General features: G+C 48.6%; 1 protein-coding gene across 1 annotated transcript; it reads right to left on the bottom strand.

Moving 5' to 3' along the window:
* Positions 1 to 20,405: 20,405 nt before the first annotated feature.
* Positions 20,406 to 22,364, bottom strand: LOC123042031 (nuclear poly(A) polymerase 4-like). The gene has a single exon (XM_044464560.1). It carries the CDS (start codon positions 22,349 to 22,351, stop codon positions 20,702 to 20,704), a length of 1,650 nt encoding a protein of 549 aa, XP_044320495.1. The 5' UTR covers positions 22,352 to 22,364; the 3' UTR covers positions 20,406 to 20,701.

Below are 22,364 nucleotides of genomic sequence, written 5' to 3'. Positions count from 1 at the left end.
GGTTGAGCTTCACCTTCTTGGTCACCTTGGAGGGCTTGAAGGCGGCCTCGTCGGCCGGGTCCAGGGTCGGGACCGATGCAGCGGAGGCCTCGCCGGCCAAGGCAACAATCCGGTCGAGCTGGCGCCGCTCCTCGGTAATGACCAGTGACTCGGCTAACTTGGCGCCATCTCGGGCGCACTCCAGAGACTTGCGGTAGTCGCCGGTGACGGTAATGAGGCCCTTGGGGCCCGGCATCTTCATCTTCAGGTACGCGTAGTGGGGAACCGCCATGAACTTCGCAAGTGCGGGCCCGCCCAGCAATGCATGATATGCGCTGGACAGGTCCACCACCTCGAACCAGACAGGTTCGCGTCGAAAGTGGCTGCTATCGCCGAACAGGACATCGAGCCGGACCCGGCCAATGGGCGAGCAGGAGAGGCCGGGTACAATGCCATGGAAGACTGTCCGGGTTGGCTCCAGGTCCTCGGCCTTGAGGTCGAGCTTGGTCATTGTGTCGCGGTAGAGGATGTTGATGCTGCTGACGCCGTCGATGAGGACCCGGGAAAACTTGCATGTACACCACGCGACGATGGTGGGGTTGAGGACGATAGCATATCCGCCTGGACTCGGCATGACTGCCGGGTGATCCTCCCGGGTCCAGGTGATCAAGCGATCCGACCAGTGCATGAAATCCGGCATGGTAGGGACGACGGTGTTCACGTCCTGCCAAAGGAGGTGCTCGTTGCGCTTGTCATTGCCGAGGCTGGTGAAGACGATGTAGGCCGCGTTCTGGTTCGGGTAGGCGTCGTTCTGCATCGTGCCGCCGGCGGGAGGCGGGGGCGGCTGTCCTGCGCCTGGAGCTGGAGCCGGAGCCGGAGGAGGCGGAACGTCTCCCCTCATGATGCGCTTGGTGATGGCGCACTGCCGAAGCATGTGCATGGAGGGTCTTGCACCGTTGTGGTGCTTGCATGGGGCGTCGAGCATCTCTTCTAAACTCATGGAGGGTTGCCACGCCATCTTGCCGGTCTGCCGGTGCTTCGCCGTCGGGTCCGCCGTGGGCTCGGCGGCCGCGACGAGCCGGTTGTCATGATGTTGCGCCGGCTGGTCGGACTTGTGCTTGTTGTTCTGGTGATGGTGCTGACGGTTGCTTTCGTCGGCCGGCTTCGGGGAAGGAACCGGCTTCGCCTTGCTGGCTTCATCTAGTGCCACCTGGATCTTCATGGCGGAGTCGGTGTTGGCGTACTTGTCCGCCGTCACCATGAGCGCGGCCATGGTGGCCGGCTCGGAGCGTAGGAGCTTGTGCTTGAGGAGGGTGCCGTCTCGGCACCCGCTGACGAAGTATTGGATCGCCTGGATTTCATGGACGCCCTCGCAGTTGTTCCGGACTTGGTCCAGCGTGCAAGGTACTCGCGGCCGGTCTCCGTCGGCCCCTGCATGCACCTGGCGAGCTGGCTGGGGCGACCGGGATGCTTGTATGTCCCCGTGAAGTTGCGGACAAAGGCTTCCTCGAAGTCGACCCACGCGTTTATGCTGTCCATCGGCAGGCTGTTCAACCATGTGCGGGCCGACCCCTAGAGCATGAGCGGTGCGTAGCGCATGGCGAGACGACGATTGGCACCGGTGATGCCAATGGTCATGGTGTAGTCGGTGAGCCAGTCTTCTGGCTTCACGGTCCCATTGTACTTGGGGGTGTCACGGGGGAGCACGAACCCCTTGGGAAAGGGCTCCTCCCCGATGCGTGGGCCGAAGCACGCCGGCCCTATAGCGCCGCTCTCCTCCACCTCCAGGGAGCGAGCGAGCTGATCGAGGCGGTGGCGTGCGTCGGCGTCGTCGATGGCGCGCGGGCTGAGTCGACTGGCGGCCAGGCCCCGAGGGGCCGGGTCGGTTGGAGCCGGACGCCGGCCATGCTGGCCGGGTCCGCGCTGGGTCTCCGGGGCGGGCTCGTTGCCCAGAGCGTCGGCAGCGGTGGCGGCCGGGTTGCGTCGAGTCCGGGCTTGGCCAGAGTGCACCTCGCCGGGCGGCGAGGAAGCCGTGTGCAGAAGTTCACCGGGTCTGCCAAGGCGGGCGGAGTCGGACCCCGCCGGCTTGGCGAGTTGGTTGAGGCGATCCTGCTGGGTGTTAGCGGTGTGGAGGAGCTTGTGCATCCGCCCGATGCGTTCCTTGAGCTCCTCGCCCGCGAGCTGGTCGAGGCCGACCGCGACTGCCTCTGCAGCGCGCATGTTCTTGACTGGGGTCTTGTAGACGGTCCGGATGGTGCCGAAGGCCCGGCCGATCGCTCCTCCCCGGGCGCGAGTATCGGCGACCCGGCTTGGCTCGACTGCGGCGGGCGTGAATCCGTGGGCGGCGTCGTGCTCCATCTGAGCGGCCTCCAGGCGACGCCTGGTGGCGGCCAGCATCTCGGATAGGTCCAGCATCTGCTGGCGCCTGTCCTCGAGCTGGGTTCGGGCTTCAGCGATGTTGGTGGCGTCGACGTCGGTGCCGATGGGGATGCGGAGGCTCTGCATCGCGGCACGCAGCGGGTCGTACGGCTCATTCCATGCCGCAGCGGCCGCGGCTTCCGTGACCCTCCTCGCCTTGCTCGACGAGGAAGAGGCGCCATCACCAGTGATGAAGACCTCCACATGGGCGTCCATCGTCCCGGCAGTGAATCCGCCGCTGAGGGAGAGCGGAGAGTCGGAGTAGCTGAGCACCTCGCTGGGGTACTCGTCGACCGCGAACGCGTCAGAGATGCACAGCGCGGTGAAGGAGGCGGCGAGTGCGTCGATGATGTCGTCCGCCAGAGCGACGGACTCGTCGGAGTAGGAGAAGGGCCCCGTCTGAAGCATGCTCCCGGCCAGCTCCTCGAGCTGCCCCACGGTGGGCGCCAACTATCGTGGTGGGCGCACGGCAGATGCCAAGGGATGGCTAAAGAGAGGAGGAGGCTCGAGGGTGTTGGTGGGCTCCAGAGGCGAGGTTGATATGCGCGGGCGCGGGACGCCGGACATACCCAGGTTCGGGGCTCTCCGGAGAGATAACACCCCTAGTCCTGCCGAGTTTAGTTGGATAATCGATAGTACAATGTCGCTCCTGGAGCTGTATGGAGGAGGAAGGAAGCTGGCCAAGGCTTGGGCTGCTCCTTCTCCCCGGCGTTGTTGTTGGGTAGCTAGTCCTATGCTCGCCTGTGTCTCTCTTACATATGTCTCGTATCTATCTTGCTTCACATGCCTCTGTAGGCGTGGGCTCCTGGGGGGTTTTATAGATCAACCCACCCAGGGTTACAATGGTAATATGCCGAGTAGGTGGGTCCGTATTGTCGGTGTTCGGGGTACCGGGATGGGTCCCGCTTGTGGGCTTGTGGTTCACCGGGTTCCCCTAGGTGCGGGCCCCGTGTGCCTAGGGAAACTGTGTGCCGTCTTGTCGATCGTCAGGGCGTGGCCGAGTCGAGTCGTGTACAGTGTTCTCCATCAGGTTGCCACTTGCTGTCGTCAGCGGTGAGGGCGGGAGTGGTTGTCAGAATCGCGATTCTGTTATACGATTCTACGACTTTACGATCCAAACTAACCCCTATGATTCTATGATTTTACTTCTTAGAATCTATGTTTCTACGATCCTGATAGTGAAGATTCTACGATTTGCGATCCTACCATCGAAGCTCCGATCCGATTCAAAATCATGATTCTGACAACCTTGGGTGGGACCACTGTTGCCACGCCAGCCCTGGTCAGCGGGTAGGTAAGGGGCACTGTTGCCACGCTCCGGCTGACCATAGGCATGGGCGGGAACACTGTTGTCTTGGTCATCGGTGGTCAAGGTCTCGTCCCATCGTACAGCTTGGATGGGACGGGAGCTGACCCGTGGCTGGGTTGTCGTGGACGCCACGGGTGGGTTGGCTTGCTGGGGAAGCCATGGCTGCGCCAGCTGCTGCGGCCGGGTCGACGTACCTTGCCGAGTCGAGGGGCTTGGCTGGGTTGCGGGCCTTGCCGGGTCGAGTGACCCGGCCAGGCGCGTGCCGGTTCGCAGGGCGATGCGGGCCCCGCTGTTTTTGAAAAGGATCCGGGTTCCGTTGCGTGCCCGGGGTTCATCCCCCCTACAAGTTTACAGTCAATATGCTCTTCTTAAGAAGCTTCCTTGCCCTATTCTGCACTCAATATGCTTAGCTGAGATGGCATGCCAAGGCCGATTAGTTGCTAAACTATCCTGCCATATATTTATTGTGACATAGATTGCCATGGTCTAGTATCCATTCCGTTAGGTGAAATAGCTCTACACCATTTTATATTTGATGTTTGTTGCTGTGATGGCCTTCAATAGTTCGATGGCTGTGTGCTCGGCCTCATTGACTGCGGAAACAACCTGCCATAATTTAGCACTCAAATATGTTTGCTGAATTAGCTTTACATATATTTCGTTACTTAGATCTGCTCGTCCAAATATCTTGCCATAGCTTTAGAAATCGACCTAGGTATTTTTTTCTGGACTTCATACAAAGGCATATATGTTATTCCTGTAATATCTAGTAGAAGAACTAATTTGTATGTCTAACAAATGGACATGACTTGGATAACTTTTGCTCGAAGATTCTCCGCTGCATATGTCGAGGGGGTTAAAAACTGCATGAACTTTATCAGAGCTGTGTACGGTGGTCCTAAATCAGATGTGCTCTGCCCTTGTAGTAGTTGTATGAATTCGGTTACAAGACCCTAGTCAACTGTGCAAAATCATCTACACTTGTATGTGATGTTGGTCACATATACTAGGTGGGTTCATCATGGTGAAACTATGAACGTCAATGTTATTGACTACGTGGAAGCAGCAGATCACCATCTTGATCTGCCTGATGCTCAGGTGGAAGAGGAGGAGGAGGTGGTGGTGGCAGAGCCAGTGAGTTTGACCAATATTGAAACAATGCTACAAAATGCTCATGCATTCCATGAACTTTCACCTGTAGAAGAAAAACGGTGGGCCCGCATGTTGGAACTATGCAACGTGGCTGTCACCCCAGGAAATAAGCTGTCAGTATTCTCAGCTATGGTCACCTTTCTTCAGGTGATGACATCTGAGCGGATGACCAACAAATCATTCGATGCGATGTTGGCTACTTTCCGTAAATCTTTCCCAGATGCGTCTGAGCTGCCACACACCTACAGTAAAATGAAGAATTTCCTTCGTGCAGTTGGAATTGGATATGATATGATCCATGTTTGTAAGAATAATTGTGTTCTGTTCCGAAAGGATTATGCCAACTTAAGTGAATGCCCGAAATGCAAATCATTAAGATGGAAAGATGGCGATGCTGTGAAGAGGATTCCTCATGATGTTCTGAGACATTTTCCAATTATACCAAGATTGCAGAGGTTGTTTCATGATGCTAAAACAAGAGAGGATGTATTGTGGCATTCTAGGAACCATGAGTACAGAGATCAGAATGTAATGAGCCATCCATCTCATAGTAGTGAGTGGAAAAGCTTCAATCATAAACACAAAAAGTTTGCTGCTGACCCGAGAAACATTAGACTTGGCTTAGCTTCAGATGGATTTAACCCATTTGGCCACCAGAGCGCCACATATAGCATGTGGCCAATGCTTGTTATCCCTTACAACATGCCTCCAAATGTCTGCACCAAAGAATCACACTACATGATGGCCTTACTCATCCCAAGTCCAAAAAAAGTCCTGGAAAGGATTTTGATTTGTTCGTGGAGCCTCTTGTGGAGGAACTTCAACAGCTATGGAGGGGTGTTCTCACTCAAGACCTATATAGCAGCCCACCGGCTGATTTCTTTCTGCGTGCTGTTATAATTTGGTGCATCCATGATTATCCAGCTTTGCGCACTATGTCAAGGCAAACGACACATGCTTACAACACATGTGTTCGCTGTGACAGGAATCTGCTGTCATACGCAATACTTAGCAAGATCTGTTACATTGGACACTGTCGTTTCCTTTCCAAGGACAAGCCGCATCCTAGAAAATATCAAAGACATGTGTTCAATGCAAAGCATGAAAACCGTGATGCGCCAAAGAGGCTCACCGCCGATGAGTTGGAATTAGAGAAGGTCAGGCATATTACACCAGGAAACCATCCTGGTAATGGTAGCGGGAAAAGGAACCGTGGCAGGGCAGAAGAGAGATTATTGTTTACCCGCAGGTCCACTTTGTGGGACTTGGAGTATTGGAAAGCTTTGGATCTACAGCATAATCTTGATGTGATGCACATCGAGAAAAATATATGTGACAGCATTATCGGCACACTTCTTAATATTGAGGGCAATACGAAAGATACCTTAAAATCTAGGATTGATTTGACACACCTGGGTATCAGACAGGATTTGCAGGTGCAAGACGAAGGTAAACCACGGGATATGGCACCAATTGTGTACGTCTTGGATATGGTAAAAAGAAAAGAATTCTGCGAGGTCCTATCACGTGTGAGATTCCCACATGGATTTGCTTCCAACCCTGAAAGGAGAGTTAGTGCAGATGGAAACAAGGTACAAGGGTTGAAAACTCATGACTTCCACGTCCTACTTCAAAGAGTTTTACCTGTTATCCTTAGAGGATTGGGCCGCCCTGACTTATACAGAGCAGTTGCAGAGTTGGGAAAATTCTTCAGGGAACTCTGTAGTAGAAATATCAGGATAGATGCTTTGGAGCATCTTAGAGACAAGATACCAACTATCCTATGCGACCTTGAGAAGATATATCCTCCAGCCTTCTTTGATGTGATGATGCATTTGGCTGTTTATCGACCTGATGAGGCACTACTTAGAGGTCCAGTATAGTATGGCTAGATGTACCCTATTGAAACGCGGCTAGGCACTTTCAAGGGCTATGTTAGGAACAGAGCTAGACCTGAGGGTTCCATTGCAGAGGCCTACATTGCTACAGAAGTGTTGACATTCTGCTCAAAATACATTGAAACAGCTGATCAGCTTAGCAAAGAGGTGGGTGAAGACAATCCCGGGCTCAATATTTTCGATTATTCAGTTCGAGTTACAGGGAAGAGTCGACAAGAGGACAAACCTAAAGATTTAGACAAAATGGTTTGGTATGTGTTGAATAACTGTCCTAAGATACTACCTTATATCAAGTAAGTGCTAAGTACTGCAGCTTATACACCGTAATCTACTAAACTTGCAGCACATTCTTATATATTTAGATGTTTGACGCGATCACTATGTTTTGCAGCATCTACAAAAAGGAATTACTGCTGCAAAATCCAAGAAACATTGACAAGCTGGTTATGGAAGAATTTGCGAAATGGTTCAAGAGCCATGTAAGCTTTTCAATTACACTGTCAGTTTTTTTAATATATTGAGTACATAAGATGATCAGCTTGTCTATTTTCTAACCAAAGGTTAAGAAGGTGCGGGAGGATGGGCAGGCAGTTGATGATGCCCTTTACTCACTAGCAATGGGTCCTGATACTCGGGGTAAGACATTATGAATCTTGCGTTGTTGGAGATGTGTGCTACAACACCCTTGCACGAGACAAAGGCAGGAAGACACAAAACAGTGCTATCATGAGCACGGATACGTATGACAAAGAGACAACTGAAATGTATGCTAATATAACAGACAGTGTTCAATTGTAGTATATCTCTAGTTTCGAGGATCATCGGTGTGTGGTTCTGTTGTGCTGTCGTTGGTATAACATGTTTTCCAGGATCGCAAAACCAAGAGCTGATGATTATTTCAAATCCACCAATGTCAATGCGGCATACCAGACCAACGAACCTTTTATTTTGGCAAATCAAGCAACACAGATATTTTTCTTGGAAGACACATTTACACCTAGCGATGACTGGAGAGTATTGCAAAGGTTTGAGCAGAGGAATTCGTTTAATGAAGTTGCACAACAAGATAATGCTTACACTACTCCTGATGTACAATATAACACAGATGTTCCTAATATCTTTGAGAACCATCACGTCAATGACGCCGGCGAAAAGATTGCCTGTCGTGTTGTGGACATACAAGAGTTGATCTAGAAGAAGCCAATGTTCGAGGACGTTGAGGACGAAGAAGAAGATGACACCATGGAGAATTATGATTCAGACTGATACACATGGCGAAGATGTTGACGCTGCTGCTATGGATGATGATTACCTTGCTTTTGTCGTATTTGCCTGTCCGAAGACGTTTTTTATCTACTATGTAAAATTGTGTTTGCTATGACAACTGAAACCTGATGAACATGTTGTTTAGTATTTTGTTGTGAGAACATCACTTGTTATGTATGCTGATTTGTGTTTGGTGATTGTATGACGACTAAAACATGATGACATTGTTGTTTAGTTGTACTCATATTTGGTTGTGAAACTTGAATTTGATGACATAGTTTGTTGTTGGACTGCAATTTGCTCGACGTCTTCGAATGAGAACAAAGCTGACTCGACAGGGCCTCTGCTATTTTATTTATTTATTACCAAAAGGGCCTCTGCCATTTATTTATTTATGAGAAAAAGGGGATACCCCCTGATTTCCGTTAATAGAAATCATTAGATGTTCACAACACTACGCCCAGCCTGCTACACAGGTTTCATTCATTACTAGTTTCAGCAAAGTGCTCATGTCATAGCCACTGAATACATCATGAGTGCTACATACAGTGCAAATAAAGAGACAATCATCCTACAGAGCACATCGATTTTGCCCGTTATATTCAGAAGCTCTTTTATCTCCTCATTGCTGTCAAGGCCGTTCAGCAGTTGTTGCTTGGCCATGATCAGAGGAACTGCATCTTTAACCTTCTGCTCTGCATCTTCCTCTTCTGCCGTTCCTTTAGTTACTTGTCCAACACCCCAACCTGCTGGTATTGGGATTCCTCGGCTAATGAAATAATCAGCGTAGTTGCATTCCCCCACATCAGCAACTTCCCAGAAATACAAATCACACGAATCTTCCCTTTTATGCATGAATCAAATTGGAAGATCATCAACCAAACTATCAAAAAATCAGGAACTGAAAGCAGCAGAACAACACTTAAATATATTATTACCCCATGATTCAGGCATTTGTAGAAGGCTAGGCCAGGGTTGACGATTGTGGTTGAGACGCGACGAATGACTCTGCGTGATTTGCAGCAGTGGCACCACACCAATGGCAGCGGGTTGCGATGAGCAATCGGCTGCGGTGCGCGTGCCGGCGGGGGTGTGATGAGACCCACAGGCGATGGTACGGGTGGCAACTTGGCGCATATCTGGTTGTTGCCTGCTGAAGAGCAGGTGGACGAGCAGCCAGCGGACATGGTTGCTGCGGCCAGAGCTTCTGATGCTAGGCAGAGTAAGTAGACAAGAGGAGAAGCGAACGTTGGATATGTCAGTTTCATTACTTGCACCATATAAAGTCATAGTCTAGGTTTGGATTCAAACTAGCTACAGGAGCACGTCTCTCTTTTTTCTAAAACTCAGCAACATCTCTTTACTGGTACACTAGCTTGTTATGTGCGCCTTCTCAAGTCTTTGGTTTTCTTTCCATTTTTTTGCGAGGAATGAAGGAGAACAAAATTGAGAGTTCTTGGGACTCGAACCCAAGACCTCTTGGCTGAAAACCAAGGTGCTAGTCACTTATGTGGCGAACGTTCCCTGGGAGGAGGACGGCAGACTAACGCATTTTCCTCATATTTTTAGTTGCGACACAAGATCGAACGGTCGCAGTTTCAGGAATGTTATAAAGCGAACGAGCCCAGTTTTTCTTTTCTTCCTATATATAAAAAAGTATGCTACTTGGTGTCGGCTTAGTCAACAAACGATTGTGCCAACCTTGACCGTTGGATTGACATTCAACGTCTGTCGTGTTTCTTCAGTCTCTTCTTCCTCGAGCCGCCAAAGGCAAACCAGTGCCGGCGGGACCGCCTGCTCCCGCCTCCCACAGCTGGCTGTGCTGCCGCGCGCGCATCATGGCCACATCGCACCCTAAAACTCTGTGCATCTTCCCCGGCTCCTGTTTATTCCCGTCCGAGGCCTCACCATCATCCTCCGTCTTGGTTCGCTCGCTGTGGCGCCACCCTCCGGTGTTGTCAACATGGTCAACAACCGAGAGGAATAAGGAGATGATTGTACATGGTGAGGATGACAGTAGGGACCTAGCAGCGCGTGCAGTAATTTTGTTTTTCAGGACGGAGAAGGGTATCAGCTGGGTTGTGCGGGACCTGCGGCCCGTCAAGCCCAGGCTTTTATTTCATATGTTTAGCACATGACCAACCCAGCTTATTTTTTTTCTTTCTGAAAATGGCTAGCCAGCTATTTTGTTTTTTGCAGAATAACCAACGAAGGCCTACTTGCTTTTCTATGTCCTGCTGGGCCGGAAATCTTTCAAGACGAGGAGGGATGCATTTTGCCTAGAAAATGGGCTATAAGTAATAAGAAATGGGCTATAAGTAATAATAAATGGGCGGTAAAATGAAAAAATATAGCAAACAGACAATTAGTTCCAAAATACTTTTTTTGGATTTTGATATTTTAAATTTCATTGTTTTTGTGCGGGTAAAATTTCATTGAATTTAAATTAAGGTATATTTAGATTTAAAATTAATTTGAATCTGGCTAGAAATTTCGGGCTGTATGTTATTTGGGACAGATTTGAAGGTTGACTTGTGGGTCTACTAGGTTGACGTGTACGAAAGGCTTTGTCAACTTAGTCCACAAACGATTCTAGCAGAAGTGACCGTTGGATGTTAATCCAACGGCCGTGCTGCTTCTTCAATATCTGATCTTTTTGCTCCAGCCGCCCAAACCAGCCGGCGGGACTGCCTGCTCCCGTCTCCCGTAGCTGGCTGTGCTGCCGCACAGGCTGCACCACCCCACCCTACTTCATTGCTAGCCAGGCCATTCCTCTACTCACCCACACCTCCTGTTATTTTTCGACGATGGTAGTCGGACCAGTAAACCCTCGTACTCCCCACCGCATGGGCAACATTGCCAAGTCTTCCCCGGCTACGTGTCGTTCCCTTCCTATGCCTCGCTGTCGTCTACCGCCATGGTGCTCTCGGCGCGGCCTGGTCAACATGGTCAACGAACGACATACATCGGACGTGGATTGTACGTGGAGAGGCTGACAGCTGTGTCCACGACCTCACACAAGGAAATGCCTCCTTATTACGCGCAAAGTAATGATTCCTCCACCTGACAGCTTGGACCCACCGGAAGGGCCTCTGTATTTCGCGAAAAAACGTTTCCCCCGCTAACAAGTCGGACCCACCGGCTATATCTTCGCACGCAAGGAAGTGCCTCCTTATTATGCACAAAAAATGAATACCCCCTGCTAGCTGGGACCCAATATAGTGGGAGGCTGACTTGTGGGCCAACTAAGTTGACGGGGACGGAGGGCTTTGTCAACTTAGTCAATATGAACGATTCTAGCTCGAGTGACCGTACGATGTCCATCCAACGGCCGTAGTGCTTCTTCAACCTCTGGTCTTCTTACTCCAGTCGCCCAAACCAGCGCCGGTCGTGTCGCGTGCTCCTGCCTCCCGTGGCCGGCTGTGATGCTGCGGAGGCCTCACCACCCCCTACTACTCCCACCGCTGGCCAGGCCATCCCTCTACTCACCCACACCCCTTGTTATTCTGCGGCGACAGCCTCACACCGCAGCCGAACCAGTGAACCCTCGTACTCCTCGCCGTGCGGGCTTCCACTGCCGCGTCTTCCCCGGCGTCACGTCGTCCCCTTCCTAGCCCTCGCCGTCGTCCACCGCCCTAGTGCTCTCGGCGTGGCGTGGTCAATGTGGTCAAGGAACGACTTCCATCGGAAGAGTATTGTACGTGGAGAGGCTGACAAGTGGGTCCATGGCGGCCGCAAGGAAGTGCCTCCTTATTACGTGGAAAATAATTATTCCTCCACCTGACAGTAGGGACCCACCGGACGGGCCACCGTAGTCCGCGAAAAAACCTTTCCCCCTGACTGCTGGGACCCACCAGCTACATCTTCGCATGCAAGGAAGTGCGTCTGGAAAAAAAAGATTCGCCCCCCTGACTGCTGGGACGCACCAGCTACATCTTCGCACGTAAGGAAGTGCCTGACAGTCGGGATCCACCTGGTCGAAGCGTATGTAGCGTTGTCATTCTGGTCGTGAACGTGTATGTACATATTGGTCGATGTAGAGGCGTGCACGTATCGTAGTAGAGGCGCGCACGTGTCGTAGTAGAGGTGCGCACGTAGTATGTACATGTACATACAGCGGCCAGTGTGCAAGAAAGAAAATACGGCCACGTACATACATACGGGCGGGGTCTCAAATGCCTACTTGCGCATACGTACGGCCAGGGCTCGTGTACATGGCTGGGTCGGAACGGAGAAACAGTGTGTCGTCGTGTTCATGGGGAGGCAACGGAATGCGTCGTGTTCATCGGCAGGCAACGGAATGCGTCTTGTTCATCGGGAGGCAACGAAACGCGTGGGAGCCAACCGGCTTGGACGGAACAGTTGATGGAAATGAGGCCTGGCGTACCGCAAAACGGAGGAAACGGCCTTATGTTCGACTGGCCACGTTCAAAACGGGATCCTATTCATCGGGAAGGGTCTGGCGTACCGCAAAACAAAGGAAACAAACTTGTGTTGGACCTCCTACGGTCAAAATAGGGTCTTGTTGATCGCGAGGGGTGTGGCGTACCTCAAAATGGAGGAAACGGACTTGTGTTGGAGTGCTACAGTCGAAACGAGGGTCCTGTTCATCGGGAGGGGTGTGGCGTACCGCAAAACGGGACTCCACGGGATACTGTTCATCTCCACCGTCGACCTCCTCCAGCCTCCATGGGCTACTGTTCATCCACCGTCGACCTCCTCCAGCCTCCACCTGTGACTGTTCATCCACGGGCTCCTGTTTATCCATCCTCCACCGCGCGCTACTCCACCGGCTACTGTTCAACCACCCCTCTCCACGGGCTCCTGTTCAACCACCCCTCCATGGGCTACTATTCATCCACCCCTCCACCGTCTACTATTCATCCAGCCCTCCACGAGGTCGTCCTATTCATCCAGCCCTCCACGGGGTCCTGTTCATCCAGCCCCAACCGGCTCAATCAATCGGGGTCATGTTCATACAGAGGCAACACCACGGGGTCCTGTTCATCCACCCCCACCGCTCACTGTTCATCCACCCCCCCCCCCCCCACACACACACACACGCAAGGCTCATTGTTCATCCAGAGGCAGCATCGATCGGCTTCAGTTAGCAGCAGTAGCAAAGGAATCGCTCGATCGGGTTCAGTTAACAGCCATCGATCGATCGCTCGGATTCAGTAATGCTTAGCCTGCAATGCAATCGCTCGAGTTTAGTTAGAGCCTAACGCCTCGCTCGGGTTCATTTAGAGCCAACGCCTCGCACACACGTGCGTACGTGTACGAGAGAAACGCGCATCGCTCGGCCCCCGGCCATCCACCGTAACCGGGAACTCCCCGAAAGTTTCCTCTCCCTTGCTTCTACCATGGTTTTTCCGTCATGGACGGCCCAAAGAATGTCATGCAGCTGCGTCTCCGGCCCACCCAGGATGAAAAGCCCATTTTCTGTCATGATTTTTTGACATAGAAGTAGGAGCACACCACATCTACGATGATACCGGGTTTTGTCACAATTATTGTCATAGAAGTGTCATAAGTATGACAGAAAAAAATTCCGTTCAGCCCAAAATGTCACGGATGTGTCTTTTTGTAGTGTAAGGTATTGCAATCCGGTTTTTATTGGCCTACTCTCTTCAAAAATACCCATAAGTTTGTCTTATCGTGTGACGAATGTCAAAGAATTGGTAATATTAGCAAACGTCAAGAAATGCCTATGAATTATTCTCTTGTTATTGAAACATTTGATGTTTGGGGCTTTGATTATATGGGACCATTTCCTTCCTCTAATGGGTATACACATATTTTAGTTGTTGTTGATTATGTTACTAAGTGGGTAGAAGCTATTCCAACTAGTAGTGCTGATCATAACACTTCTATTAAGTTGCTTAAAGAAGTTATTTTTCCGAGGTTTGGAGTCCCTGGATATTTAATGACTGATGGTGGTTCACATTTTATTCATGGTGCTTTTCGTAAAATGCTTGCTAAGTTTGATGTTAATCATAGAATTGCATCTCCATATCGCCCACAGTCTAGTGGTCAAGTAGAGTTGAGTAACAGAGAGCTCAAATTAATTTTGCAAAGGACTGTTAATAGATCTAGAAAGAATTGGTCCAAGAAACTTGATGATGCATTATGAGCTTATAGAACTGCATATAAAAATCATATGGGTATGTCTCAGTATAAAATGATTTATGGAAAAACTTGTCACTTACCCCTCGAACTTGAACATAAGGCATATTGGGCCATTAAAGAGCTCAATTATGATTTCAAATTTGCCAGTGAGAAGAGGTTATTTGACATTAGCTCACTTGATGGAGAACCCAAGCCTACAAGAATGCCAAGCTGTTTAAAGAAAAAGTTAAAAGATGGCATGACAAAAGGATACAAAAGTGTGAGTTTAATGTAGGTGATTATGTTTTACTTTTCAACTCTCGTTTAAGATTTTTTGCACGAAAACTTCTCTCTAAATGGGAAGGCCCTTACGTTATCGAGGAGGTCTATCGTTTCGGTGCCATAAAAATCAACAACTTCGAAGGCACAAATCCGAAGGTGGTGAACGGTCAACGAATCAAACATTATATCTCAGGTAATCCTATAAATGTTGAAACTAATATTATTGACAACGTAACCCCGGAGGAATACATAAGGGACACTTTCCAGAATGTTTCAGACTCCGAAAAGGAATAGGTATGTGGTACGATAAGTAAACCGACTCCAAAACAGTTCTAATAGCAATTTTTCTCCATTTTGGAATATTTTAGAAAATAGGAAAATAAGAAGTAGTCCGGGAAGGACAAGAGGCGTCCACGAGGGTGGAGGGCGCGCCCTACCCCCCTAGGTGCGCCCCCCTGCCTCGTGGGCACCTCGTGTGCTCTTCGGACTCTGTTTTCTTGCACGATACTTCTTTCGGTCGATAAAAATTCATTATATAATCTCCCGAAGGTTTTGATCACCGTATCACACAAAAACATTCTATCTTTGTTTCCAGTTGTTTTCTGTCAGATTTGTTAAGGCCAGGCATCATGACGTCACCCTCCTCCAACAATGAAGACAAGGATGCTTGGCTATTGAAGATAGAGCTGAAGAGAGAAGAACCTGGGGAGATCAACAAGGACGATGGGATCAAGAAGGCCATGAAGGATCAAGCTCCGGGGATAGAAGAAGAAAACAGCCTTCAACATCTTCCTAACCTCTTTACCCCAACTGAGATTGAAGCTTTCAGGATGATTGAGTTAGCTTGCATACGAAACAAGTATCTCACACAAGAAAATATCTTGTTGAAGGATCATATCATCGCACTCAAGGGCATTATCCGCAAATTGGAAGAGCTCCTACGCTCAATGTGCGAGTATCCATCATCATCACCACCTTCTTCACCATCTCTGAGGACATAATCACATGGGTATGGGCACTCCCCTTGGCAACTGCCAATGCTTGGGGGAGTTGCCCTGGTATCGTATAACCATCACACTCCTATCTTTACCGTTTTACTCAGTTCGATCCTTTTGGTAATATCTTGATCTAGTAGAATAAAGTTTTGGTATGAAATAGTTTTGGGTTTTGCTTTGTGATCCCTCTATGTAATCGAGTCTGTGAGATATATAATAAAGATTAGTGTTGAGTCAAGGGCTTTGCTATCTTGCTATGATCTTGAGAAAATATAAAGAATAAAAAGAAATAAAAGAGACCATGTTAATCTTATGGATAGTAATGACTTCACACATAAAGAGTATGAGGCATAAAAGTTGTTGAGAGTTGGCAAACCTAGTTTTGGTCATTGTTGCAATTAATAGGAAGTAATAAAGAAAGAGAGGTTCTCACATATAAATATACTATCTTGGACATCTTTTATGATTGTGAGCACTCATTAAAGTATGACATGCTACAAAGTTGATGTTGGACAAGGAAGACAACGTAATGGGTTATGTTTTCTCACATCTTAGTTAAAGTATATTGTCATGGATCGTCCAACATGTTGAGCTTGCCTTTCCCCCTCATGCTAGCAAAATTCCTTGCACCAAGTAGAGATACTACTTGTGCTTCCAAATATCCTTAAACCCAGTTTTGCCATGAGAGTTCACCATATCTACCTATGGATTGAGTAAGATCCTTCAAGTAAGTTGTCATGCTGCATGCAATAAAAATTGCTCTCTAAATATGTATGACTTATTAGTGTGGAGAAAATAAGCTTTATACGATCTTGTGATATGGAAGTAATAAAAGCGACGGACTGCATAATAAAGGTTCATATCACAATTGGCAATATAAAGTGACATTCTTTTGCATTAAGATTTCGTGCATCCAACCCTAAAAGCACATGACAACCTCTGCTTCCCTCTGCGAAAGGCCTATCTTTTACATTATGCAAGAGTCAAGGTGATCTTCACCTTTCCTTTTTTTATTTTATCCTTTGGCAAGCACCACGTGTTGGAAAGATCTTGATATATATATATATATATATATATATATATATATATATATATATATATATATATATATATATATCCAATTGGATGTAAGTTAGCATGAACTATTATTGTTGACATTACCCTTGAGGTAAAAGGTTGGGAGGCAACACTATAAGCCCCTATCTTTCTCTGTGTCTGATTAAAGCTCCATAACCATAAGTATTGCGTGAGTGTTAGCAATTGTGAAAGACTAAATGATAGTTGAGTATGTGGACTTGCTGAAAAGCTCTTATGTTGGATCTTTCCTATGTTATGATAAATTGCAATTGCTTCAATGACTGAGATTATAGTTTGTTAGTTTTCAATGAAGTTTCTGGTTCATACTTGACATTGTGAATAGATTGTTACTTGAGCATAAGAAATTATATGACAATATATATATATATGTATATATATATATATATATATTGTTGTTATAAGAATGATCATGATGCCCTCATGTCCATATTTTATTTTTATCGACACCTCTATCTCTAAATATGTGGACATATTTTTCGATATCGGCTTCCGCTTGAGGACAAGCGAGGTCTAAGCTTGGGGGACTTGATACGTCCATTTTGCATCATGCTTTTATATCGATATTTATTGCATTATGGGCTGTTATTACACATTATGTCACAATACTTATAGCTATTCTCTCTTATTTTACAAGGTTCACATAAAGAGGGAGAATGCCGGCAGCTAGGATTCTGGACTAGAAAAGAAGCAAATATTGGAGACCTATTCTGCACAACGCCAAAAGTCCTGAAACTCCATGAAAGTAATTTTTGGAATTAATGATAAATATTCAGCGGAAGAAATACCTGAGGGGGGCCACCCACCATCCACGAGGGTGGGGGGCGCGCCCTACCCCCCTGAGCGTGCCCTCCTGCCTCATGGGCCACCTGGCAGCCCTCTGGTGCCCATCTTCTGCTATATGAGGTCTTTTACCCTGAAAAAAATCATAAGCAAGCTTACGGGACGAAACTCCGCCGCCACGAGGCCGAACCTTGGCGGAACCAATATAGGGCTCCGGCGGAGCTGTTCTGCTGGGGTAACTTCCCTTCGGGAGGGGGAAATCATCACCATCATCATCACCAACGATCCTCTCATCGGGAGGGGGTCAATCTCCATCAACATCTTCACCAGCACCATCTCCTCTCAAACCCTAGTTCATCTCTTATATCCAATCTTTGTACCAAAACCTCAGATTGGTACCTGTGGGTTGCTGGTAGTGTTGATTACTCCTTGTAGTTGATGCTAGTTGGTTTATTTGGTGGAAGATCATATGTTCAGATCCTTAATGCATATTAATACTCCTCTGATTATGAACATGAATATGCTTTGTGAGTAGTTACGTTTGTTCCTGGGGACATGGGTGAAGTCTTGCTATTAGTAGTCATGTGAATTTGGTATTCGTTCGATATTTTGATGAGATGTATGTTGTCTCTCTCTAGTGGTGTTATGTGAACGTCGACTACATGACACTTCACCATTATTTGGGCCTAGAGGAAGGCATTGGGAAGTAATAAGTAAATGATGGGTTGCTAGAGTGACAGAAGCTTAAACCCTAGTTTATGCGTTGCTTCGTAAGGGGATGATTTGGATCCATATGTTTCATGTTGTGGTTAGGTTTACCTTAATACTTATTTTGTAGTTGCGGATGCTTGCAATAGGGGTTAATCATAGGTGGGATGCTTGTCCAAGACAAGGAAGTACCCAAGCACCGGTCCACCCACATATCAAATTATCAAAGTAACGAACGTGAATCATATGAGCGTGATGAAAACTAGATTGACGATAATTCTAATGTGTCATCGGGAGCGCTTTTCTCATTATAAGAACCTGTCCAGACTTGTCCTTTGCTACAAAAAGGATTGGGCCACCTTGCTGCACCTTATTTACTTTCATTGCTTGTTACCCGTTACAAATTATCTTATCACAACTATCTGTTACTTACAATTTCAGTGCTTGCAGAGAATACCTTACTGAAAACCGCTTGTCATTTCCTTCTGCTCCTCGTTGGGTTCGACACTCTTACTTATCGAAAGGACTACGATAGATCCCCTATACTTGTAGGTCATCAAGACTCTTTTCGGGCGTCGTTGCCAGGGAGTGAAGCGCCTTTGGTAAGTGGAATTTGGTAAGGAAACATTTATATACCGTGCTGAATTTGGTAAGGAAATATTTATATAGTATGCTGAAACATTTATAATAATAGAAAAAGAACAACACAACCTTTAGTCCTAAACAAGTTGGGATAGACTAGTGCTGAAACCCATAAGATCTCGCGACTAACTCATGGTTCTGGCATATGGATAGCCAATGCGACCAGTTTCATGTCCACTACTTGACATTCATACCACGAAACTACAACGGATACAACGCAACTGCAAACCGAGGTTTCATTTCTTCTGACATATTCTCTCCCATCGCACGTGCAAAAAACATATTCTAGATATTCAAACTGATTTTAGGAGCGTAGATTCTTGTCATGGATTCTTTTCGTCACTCGTGTATACGTTACAACCTAACAAGCAAAATAAGAAAAAACTCAGCCTAGATAAAAGTCGTGGAAACATTGCCGACCAAAAGTCCCATCCCAATTTGGTGGATGCTCGAGTAACTCAGACAACAACAACCGCGAAACCTTCCACCTGGTTTTGCCGGTTTTGCAAGGTTCTACACGATTTTTTTTTCTATTATGTGTTTTTATCTATTGATTTTCATCGGCTTTACTTTCAGGTTTCCTTTTTCTTTTTGTTTCTTTTTCTTTTTTATCTTTCCAAAATAAGTGTTGACTTTTTTAACACATGTTGAATATTTTTTGTAAACAAGCCAAACATTTTTAGATACACGTTGATCACTTTCAATACTATTAAGGTTTATCCGAATAAATTTTGAACATGTGTAAATGCACATAGTGCATTTTTTAAATACACAATGTACATTTTGAAAGAGGCAAAAAAAATCTAGATTTTGAAATTGGTTCAAAATTCCTAGATTCTCCTCCTGGATTCTTTTTGTCACTTGTGGGAAGAAAAAGCCCAGTCTAGGTACAACCCCAGAGAAAATTGCAGATCAAAAGACACATCAACAACACAAAACAAATGAACATGTGACAAAGGAAAACAACACCCGGATTGGAAGAAACAGTGAAAACGACATTTCAAATGCGATCTATTTAAGTCTCATCTAGATATACCCAGAAGGGACCCTATTCATAACTTTGAATACCTTCGGGGGAACAAGGATGTTACTAGATAAGTTGCAGACACAAGAAAAACAAGGAGGGACTAGTGGACGAGGCTATTATGTTTCATTCAATCTGTTGATAGATTGCTACGTTCACATTTTTAATAGGTTGATCTTTTTTTTCTTGCGAGGATAATAGGTTGATCTTTGCACCTTGAAGATTTGGTACCAAAGTAGTGGATGTCAATTTAGTTGATGCGGAAGAATACGTAGGATAAAACTCCCACCCGAGTACCAAAAACTACCGAACCTTGTATATTTGGTCAAACATATCACAATGCATGCTCAGATAGACTTTATTTTTAACTTTTATTCAATAATAGCATAATTATGATAAAATATACTCCCTCCGTTCCTAAATATAAGTCTTTGTAGAGATTCCACTATGAACTAGATACGGATGTATATAGATGCATTTTAAGTGTGAATTCATTCATTTTGCTCCGTATGTAGTCCATCCAATGAAATCTCTACAAAGACTTACATTTGGGAACGGAGGAAGTACTACCTCAGTGTCAAAATATACAGTTCAATTTAAACGTTATATTTTAGTACGGAGGGAGTACATAAGAGCGAAACCATGGCAGGAGCTCTGCCTCAACATCACATCGAAGACTTGCAGTGAAGGAACTAAGCAAGCACATGAACATCGACAATACAATGTTTTTATTGTGCGGTGCTTCCAACAGTTTGGAGTACATAGTTTGATAACTTGATAGTCCATACACAACTTAACCTATGTATGAATGTATCTATCATCAGCTATCATACACAATTGTTCCTCTGACAAAGCTATGCTACACATATCTGACTCTGTACACGATGTTCCGCCGGTCGCAGAGTCTGCCCTTCTCTCTGTCTCCAATTGGATCATGCCGTCTCCCTGACAAGAGTTCGCTTGGAGACTTCGGCTTGCCTTGGCTTGATCATGCTGGTATGATTAGCTAGTTCCTGTGATTGCTCTGAATGTTCATCTGCTCTCACGCAACGCCCTGTACCGAAGCGCTGGGGAGGATATTGCTGCTGGGACAGCACCGCCTCTTCCTCTCAGGCGCCGATCCGGTTCCGCCTGCCGCCGCCACCTTCTTGACGTCGCCGGGAGCAGACGACAGCGGAGGAGAAGAGTTGCTCTCGGCGGCGCGCCTCCTCTTGAGATGCCCAGCTGGGAGGATCTGATCAAGCACGTAGGACGGCAGGTCCTTCCTCCGGGTGTGCGAGACCTCCAGCTCCATCCCGGGCCTCCAGAACTCGTACGTGTACACCTCCTGCTTGAATCCGTCCGTCGTCGCTCGTAAGTCAAACGGCACCTGGGGCTGCTGCTGCTGTGGCTGTGGCTTGGACAGGCCCACGAAGAAGGTTGACGTGCAGTGGAGATCATGGGGCTTGCCGGCGTAGGCTTTCGGGTTGGGATGGCAGAGCAGCATGCCGGCCGTGGCCACCTCAACCCTGTTCACCAGCTGCCTCAGCCGCGACTCCACCCACCCCTTCCACTCCCGGAGGTCGGCCTCCCCTCCGGCGACCTTCACGTCCACCTGCAGGTAGCTCTTGTACGCCTTGAAGAACTGGAACGGCTGGAACAGCGCGTCCCACCCGCCGGCGCCGCCGGGGCCGGCCTTGAGGATCTCCTGGCAGATGCCGTTGCCGATCTGGAGCTGCTCCGTGATGGTCCGCAGGGTGGCGTGCGAGACGTTGTAGCACGAGTTCATGCATGGGTAGGCCGGCGTGATGACGGGCATGATGTGGCTCTTGTCGCGCGGGTTCCGCCGCGGGTCCCAGACGGGCAGCCGGAGCGCGAGCTCGCCGCCGTCGTCGTGCTCGATGTCCCGTAGCAGAACCGGGTTGGGCCACTTCCACTGCGAGAAGATCTTGAAGAAGCGCGGCACCAGCATGCTCGGCGAGGCGTTGGGGTAGAGCTGGCACACGCGCGCCACCAGGATCGCCCAGCCCACGCCGCCCAGGAATCCCATCACGTTGGAGTAGACGCCCCGCGCCTTGGCCCAGTGCTTGATGCATCGCAGCGTCGTGCGGAAGGCGCCGGCGTCCGGGACGAGCCGCAGGAGCTCGTCGGCGACGCGCACGCCGTTGAGGCTGCGCGCGGAGGCCAGGTCCATGCCGCGGAAAACGGAGCGGTCGCGCAGGTCGAGGTCCCTGGGCACCACGGGGAGGCACACGCTGGCGTAGAGGAGGTCCACCTGCACGCCGTGGAATCGCATCTTGATGACGGGCACGTGCGCGCGAGGCACGGGCTGCAGCTCCGTCACGGCCTCCGTCTCCGCCAATACGCCGCCGAGCACGGCGAAGAAGTCGTGGTCGCGGTCGATGTAGGAGGGGCCGACGACGAGGGCGTCGATGTCGGAGCCGCGGCCGTGCACGCCGAGACGATACGAACCGAACGGAATCAGAAGGGCGGTGGCCTGCTCAGCCATGCCGTCGGGAAACCCTCGCTGAGCGGTGACGCGCTTCACCCACCGGTCGACGATGGCCTGGAGATCGCGCAGCACATCCTCGCGGGCCGCCAGCTCATCGGAGGTCTCGTACAGGCCGGCCTCACGGAGAAGAATCTCTAACTGGCTGGAGCTCTCGTGGTCGGCCGGCGTCGGGCCAACCAGCGAGATCGGCGTCAGCATCATGATCGCAAGATTG

This window comes from Triticum aestivum, chromosome 2B (assembly GCF_018294505.1).
Source record: "Triticum aestivum cultivar Chinese Spring chromosome 2B, IWGSC CS RefSeq v2.1, whole genome shotgun sequence".
In the NCBI taxonomy this organism is placed as follows: Eukaryota; Viridiplantae; Streptophyta; class Magnoliopsida; order Poales; family Poaceae; genus Triticum; species Triticum aestivum.
Note: the sequence above shows the minus strand (reverse complement) of the source record. Positions and strands in the feature narration are given on the sequence as shown.